This window comes from Oratosquilla oratoria, chromosome 44 (genome assembly GCF_046742065.1).
Source record: "Oratosquilla oratoria isolate Oo_2021 chromosome 44, ASM4674206v1, whole genome shotgun sequence".
NCBI lineage: Eukaryota > Metazoa > Arthropoda > Malacostraca > Stomatopoda > Squillidae > Oratosquilla > Oratosquilla oratoria.
In genome coordinates, this window is record NC_134820.1 from 23,595,305 (window position 1) to 23,602,804 (window position 7,500).

General features: G+C 41.4%; 1 protein-coding gene across 1 annotated transcript in view; it reads left to right on the top strand.

Annotated features, from left to right (window-relative positions):
* The first annotated feature begins 3,911 nt into the window (after window positions 1–3,911).
* Window positions 3,912–7,500, top strand: part of LOC143022239 (cationic amino acid transporter 4) — an 89,686-nt gene continuing 86,097 nt past the window's right edge. Inside the window, exon 1 of the mRNA XM_076180361.1 lies at window positions 3,912–4,244. Coding sequence (XP_076036476.1) covers window positions 4,061–4,244 — 184 coding nt within the window. The 5' untranslated portion in view covers window positions 3,912–4,060. The remainder of the gene's footprint in view (window positions 4,245–7,500) is intronic.

The following is a 7,500-nucleotide window of genomic DNA, read 5'->3' on the forward strand; positions in this document are numbered from 1 at the left end:
CTTCAGACATAATGCCATGTCATCCCAGTTAAAAGTCTGTGATTATTTACTATTTGTAAATAATCACAGACTTTTAACTGGGATGAATATTTCTGGTGGGAAACTGTAAAAGATGTTATTTGTGAAACAAGATGAGGAAAATGGTAGAACAACTTCGCCAACCGTGTAGTTAATGAATGGAATAAACTTCCTGCAGAGGCAGTGGAATGTAGTTCAGTTCGAAGCTTTAAGATTCGTTTAGATAAACACCTAAGCAAGATACTGTAATGACTGCCATTTATTTTATATTATTTGTTTATTTGTTTGTTATTATTTGTCTGTTTATTATTATTTGTTTGATTTTCATTTATTATTAGTTATCTGTCAATTTATTATTCAATATTTACCTGTTTGTTTATTATTTAACTATACATATGCATTTATTTTATTTATCATTATTTATGTTATTATAATTTCTAATTATCTATTATTATTTTATTTATTTATCTATTTATTATTATTATATTTTTTCCGCATCCGACCTAGTTATGGACCAAGAGGTCTCCTGTCGGCATGCTTCGCCTTTGTAATCTTTTGTAATCTTTTATGTAATCGAATTCATGTGGAACAGAAATTCGCTCAGAATGGAATGGATGCTTAGTATTTTCACACAACAATTCCGGCGCCTACGTGCAGCATAAACTCTATAGTGACAGATTTCAAAACTATTTCTAAAGTCTGAAAAAAAAGAAAAGAAAAAAAAACTCATCTGCACTCTCATGTGACTTAAAATAATACCTTTGATGTAAGTTTGACTTTATGCGTGGATGTCCGTGACTGGTCCGCCAAACTAAAGCCAATTTTTACGTCACTTTGCGATCCGGTCGATTTAACTTTAGTCCACCAGCTAATGCATCTGTAAAGGTCTGACCCCCTCAAGTTGTCCTGTGAGGTAAACAATATTAAGTTCTTTTTTTAGGACACGATTTTCCTGGTGCTCTCGCAAGACAAGAAGACGGTAGTCACCAAATCGAGAATTACGCAAGCCTGTACCTGGCTGTTTGGGTCAACAGGAGGGAAGAAAAGAACAAAATTTAAATAACGACCCCGCCGTCCCACTGAACCAGCAGCCTGATGAGAGACGTCTCACCTTGGGAAGAATATCTGTTCACAAATGCGAGATCGACGAGCTCATGCACCTAACAGGTGTGTGAGAGAGAGAGAGAAAGAGAGAGAGAGAGCGAGCGTTCCTGTCCTTTGCATTCTTCTCTCACTTCCCCTTCGTCTCATCCTCTCTCTCTCTCTCTCTCATATCTTTCTCTCTATTCATTCGTGTGCATTTGCACGCATATTTGTACGCTACTAACTGCGCACTGAAAGGAATTTTTCTGTTTATTTATCATTATTTATTCATTCTATTTATTATTATTATTATAATTTATCTAATTTTTAGATTTGCGCCGCTCTTGCCCGCCCGAACCTCAACCTTGTTTCGTTTCTTCGTTACACACCGCTAGCAATCCCTCTCCCCATATTGTTCTGATATCATGTTTAGGTCCTCCCTCATGAAAAATTTACAAATTTGTTTCTTCTGTTGACGATTTGTTCCTTGGTCATGGCTGTACATAGGAGATCGACCCTTTTGATATATCTTTTTAGTCTCTTTTTCTCTTTTTTGCTTCGCGTTTCGTTTCAGTGTCCTCCAGGTTTTCAAGACGACGTTTTCTTTTCCCGTGTCCATTCTTGGCGAGTTCTTGCGTATTGTGATCCCATCATCCTCTCATTCTCATATTTTCGAACGCCAGTATTACTAAGGTTTCCGTATGACAGTTATTTCTTCAGTAAAAACATATCCACTGTATACTCGTTTGTCGACAGCACAGTCGATTCCAACAGAAACTCCTATGTGTACGTACGTGCGTGCGTATGTGAGTGTGTGTGTGTGTGTGTGTGTGTGGTGTGTGCGCATGTGATCGCATTTATGTGTTTTATGAAATGTGTTCACAACGGCACACTTGTGTAAGAAGAAACATATGTTCACACGAGTACAACTAGACGAGTTTTTTAAATACATCCGCTCTTCTATTGACAAGCGCTTTGATGATGTTATGAAAAGTGGCATGGCGTGTTTACGTTATCATGCGGGCGTGCGCGCGCGCACACACACACACACACACACACACACACACACACACACACACACACACACACACACACACACATGCACGCACGTACACACACTCACGCCTAAGCACAAGTGGTGTGTGTGTGTGTGTGTGTGTGTGTGTGTGTGTGTGTGTGTGTGTGTGTGTGTGTGTGTGTGTGTATGTGTGTATATGTGTGTGCTTGTTTTTTGTGTGTATGTATGTGTGTATAGGTGTGTACTTGGTTTTGTGTGTGTGTGTATGTATGTGTGTATGGTTGTGTGTGCGTGTGTATAAATGTGTGTCTGTATATGTGTATATACATGTGTCTGTATATGTGTATATACATTGTGTGTGTATGTATGAATGTATGTGTGTGTGTGTGTGTGTGTGTGTGTGTGTGTGTGTGTGTGTGTGCATTTACCTAATTGTAGTATACATGAAAAGAGCAACACTCGTGGGGTCCTCTCTCTCTCTCTCTTTCTTTCTTTCTCTCTCTCTCTCTCTCTCACACACATACACACACACACACACACACACACACACACACACACACACACACACACACACACACACACATGCACATACACACGCGCGCACACACATATACGCACACACACATACACACATGCACATACGCACACAACCGTACACACGCACACACACGTACACGCGCACGCATATACACACATTAAAGAAGAGATCTGAAAAAACAGCTTTCCACACAGAGTGGTGGATGTCTGGAACAAATTGGACGAAAGAATAGTGTATGCAAACACCATACATGAATTTAAGAACAAAATAGATGTTGCGAGATACAAAGACGGGATACCACGAGCATAGCTCCCTTTCCCGTAGAATATAACTAGGTAAACACACACATACACACAACTTGCTTATTAGTGAGATTCTGGAGGGACTGGGCAAAAATAGTTTGCCGGCCAGCAGATGGCTGGAGCACCTCAAACGCCTTCGTCAGATTAACGAAGAGTCGAAGAGTCTGGCTCGAGGAGGAGGAGGAGGAGGAGGAGGAGGAGGAGGAGGAGGAGGATCTGGTGATGGAGGAAGGGAGGGGGAGGAGACACTTGTGCGACGGAGACGAGGACCAGGACACGGGACACGACGAGGATAGGAGCTACCGTCTTGCTGTTGAGTTAACAGTGCTGAGGTTTTCCGTAGAGTGATGTTGCTAGGAGGGACGCCGACGAAGAATAGAGGAACAAAATACAGGAGAGAATAAACTAATAGATAAAATAAACAAATAAAAGAAACAAAACAAAAATGTTGTGTTGTGTAATCACGGAGTGATCGGTTGGAAGAGTTTCGGGGTTGTGTGGGGGGGTTTGGAGAGGACTGGGGGGGCCAGGAGGGTGAAGGAGGGAGGGAAGGATGGAGGGAGGGGGGATATGAGGGTGGGGGTGGAAGGGGTTGGGGGGGTGGGCGTTTGGAGCTTCAGCCCGGGAGATGAAGAGTTCGGCGTCGTCGGTCCGTGACGCAAAGGTCAGTTCCACCGGACGAGTCACTTGTGATGAAGCGGACTGTCGCGTCACGTCGTCTGTCGAATTTGAATTGCGTCTGAGAGTTCGCGTCGTAACGGTCGATCAGGAAGGACGACGCTGTAAAGACGATAACCTTTGCGGAATTGGATTCGACAGCGGGAGAGAAGAAGAATTGGTGTTGGATTGTGAGAGACACATAGGAGTACGTGAAGTGGTTCTTAAATTTGGCTCAGCCGTTGTTGGGTCTTCTCAAGAAAAATATCGAGGGACATTAGGTGCTACGACCGAGTGAGAGCAAAGACAGAGAAGAGAGTTGGTAACGGAGAAAATACCGAAGAAGCCAACTGAAGAAGAGAGTAGACAAAGAGAAAGGTCAATAAAAGTTACAAAGAAATAACGACAGGTAAGGAATCACAGAAAGTGAACCAGAAAGGAGAAATGGATTCTTTCAGTCGCTTAACGGAAGCAGGTACTCTCGAGACGGTCTCAGGTTCTGTCTCCTCCTCTTCTTCCACCGCCGCCGCTGCCGCCGCCGCTGCGGCAGCCGCTGCCGCAGCCTCCAGTCTCAGGGGCTCCGCCGCCGCCTCTACAGCCTCAGCCTCAAGATGTCGTGGGTCCAAGGGTTCGTATGATCCGGTTTATGGTAAAGGAATATTTATCATGTAGAGTTCACTCACCTTTGCGTGAATGCGGTGCAAGCAAGCATCCATCACACACACACACACACACACACACACACACACACACACACACACACACACACACACACACACACACACACACACACACACACACACACACACAACACACACACACACACAAAACTCGTTCGGTTATCGGGAGCGGCCGTGTAGCGAAGGGGTTTTAAGAAAGATGAGGAACCTATGCCTGGTTGATGGGGGGTTTTGCTGCTGCGCTGTGCCGGTTCACGTCACTTTGTCTGCTCATTCCCTTCCTCTTCCTGGTGATCTCTTCCCTGTGCCCTCCACGTTGCGGAAGTCTCAGGCCACCTGCGGACATGGGCTTGGGACATGGGGGTGATGGTGAGGAAGGGATGCTTAACGTTCTCATTGATGCTAGTCACGACTTATCCACTTGTTCTGTCTACGGCCAGACGATTTTATCCAGCTCAGGTAATCCCCATGGACATCGAAGGGTCTCACTATGACGACGACGGCGACAACGACCCACTTTATTGATTTTATTCAGTCGTCGGGTGACCCGAGAGGAGGAATAAAACCCATCTTGTATTTGCCAGAACAGCAATCAATAAAGTGCGTCGCTCAGTCGATAGGGAGCGAAACCTGGGCGAAACACAGGTGCGTACTTCATGACCGCGCGCGAACACACACACACACACACACACACACACACACACACACACACACACACACACACACACACACACACACACACACACACACACATATGTTGCAGGGTTCTGATTTTTGTCTCGTACCTTCAGTATCATCATTTGCAACAATCAGGATTTTGCAGGACACAGTGAAAGGCCAAGGCCAAAAGGAGTAGGAAGGGTGGGAGAAGAGGAGAGGAGGGAGGAGGGAGAGAGGAGAGAGGAGGGAGAGAGGAGGGAGAGAGGAGGGAGGAGGGGGAGAGGAGGGAAGTGAGGGGGAGCTAAGACTCCAAGGAGGCATATGCAACTCGAGTTCTTCCTCGACTAAGTCATGTTTGTGTGGTTCACCGTGGGCTTGGAACATGTGTTGGACTCGTGACTGACAGCTATTACCCTCCCGAATGAAAGCTCTGAGCTCGTATATGTCCCGATGTATGGATAATGTTGGGAACTTACACACTGTGTGTGTGTGTGTGTGTGTGTGTGTGTGTGTGTGTGTGTGTGTGTGTGTGTGTGTGTGTGTATGTTTTTTCGTATACTTTATGCACATTGATACGTGGGTTTGTCTTTGATGCACCTTTGATATTTTGCATGTTTTTTTATGTTTTTGTAGAGGAAAACGAGTTTATACGTATCTAAACTTACTTGTCGACATTATTTTCTCATCTTTAGATCAAGGAAGAACTGGTGACAAGAGAAAGCTACACACAATTACAGATTAAAATGAAAAAATCTTTAGCTTTCGGTACGAACAATAAGCTTCAACTTGTTTTTTAATGACTTGATGACATTATAACAAATCTTCATTTGTTGATCATATTGAACTAGAAAATTCAATAATTGTCACGTTGATTGTTCTAATGTACTTATTAAGTGAATCATGCGGCAAGTCAGTCTGTAAGAGATCTAACACACAAAAGTTAGTGAAACTAATATAATGACACAGTAGGTACTATCTGCGCTTAGACCGAAGCACTCAGAAGTGAATGTGATATGATATAACTACATAACATAACATAATATAACACAACATAATATAACATAGCATAACATATCATATGGCACAACCTAACGTAATATAATACAACATAATATAGGACAGCATAGTATAACATGACATAACATAGCATAACATAACATCATATGGCACAACCTAACATAACACAACATACCATAGCACAACATAACATAACATGACAACATAGCATAACATAACATCATATGGCATAACCTAACATAATATAATACATCATAACAGCACAGGATAGCATAACATGGCATAACATAGCATAACATGACATGACACGATGTCGTATGACAAGACACAACAACAATTGCATTTTGGCTGTTATTTTTGAATACTCAATGTACAGTACCGATGCCCCCATTTGGCTGGCATGATTATCTCACCATGATGATAAATCTACCAGATGGGAACATAATCACTTTACAACTAGTGATCAGAATATTTTACCCATCATTTCGGTTTGTCTCGTTGGCATAGGAGCTCCGATATTTAATGTAACCACTGTATTTGGCAGAGGAATGAGATTGGTACCACTGTAGGGAGGATAGTTTCGTGATCTGATACGGTTGGTAAGCATGTCAAAGGTTCATGGAATCTTACACAACTTTTAATTATTATTTTTTCCTGTGGCCCTCAGGTCTGCCTAAAGCTCGCATTTTTTTTTTTTTATAATTTTTTTTTTCAACTTCATCCTGCATACGTTTGAAATTAATTACAAATGAAAGTAATGCATTGTTTCTGTTAATATTAATCCTTAGTTTATCTGTTTAAAAATAAATGCAGATTTATACTTGACCTACATAACATCTGAGTGAGCATTATCTTTCAGCTTGAAATATCAACAAATATAGAGAAATGGATAAATAGGTAGATGAATGAATAAATAAATAAATTAATAGATAAATAGACGAATAAACAAATAAATAAAGATGAAAGACAAATGAATAAATAAATGAATATATTAATAAATAAATAGATAAATGATTAAATAGATAACTCCATCAATTAATTAATAAGTCATTATATAAATTAATAAACAAAATAAATGAATACATGAGAAATAGAAAACACGGTGACATATTTTCGTGAGAATGTTTCATAGACCTCTGGCGGAGGTAAAGTGAACTACGTTTTCAGTTGGGGGCTCTTCTAACTTCGATTTCTCGAGGTACTTCTTTGCTGTTTTGCTGACAGAGTCGTCTTTCTTTACCACCCTCCCACTCCTCCCTCCCTCCACCTCCTCATCCTTTCAATACCATCATGGTGCTCTCCCTCACTCGTCCTCTCCTTTTGTCAGCTTCACGGTGATCATAATTTTATTTTTACAATATATATTTAATGTTTTTATTTCAACCCTAGTTGCTTTGGTAATAATAATAAAAAAGTTCAAAGCAGCCCTGAATATTTTACCGCAATCGATGAATTTTGCATTAGAATCAACAATATATGAATTTTTTTTCCTTTATTCTTTCTGCAATAAGGACATTAATTATTAAA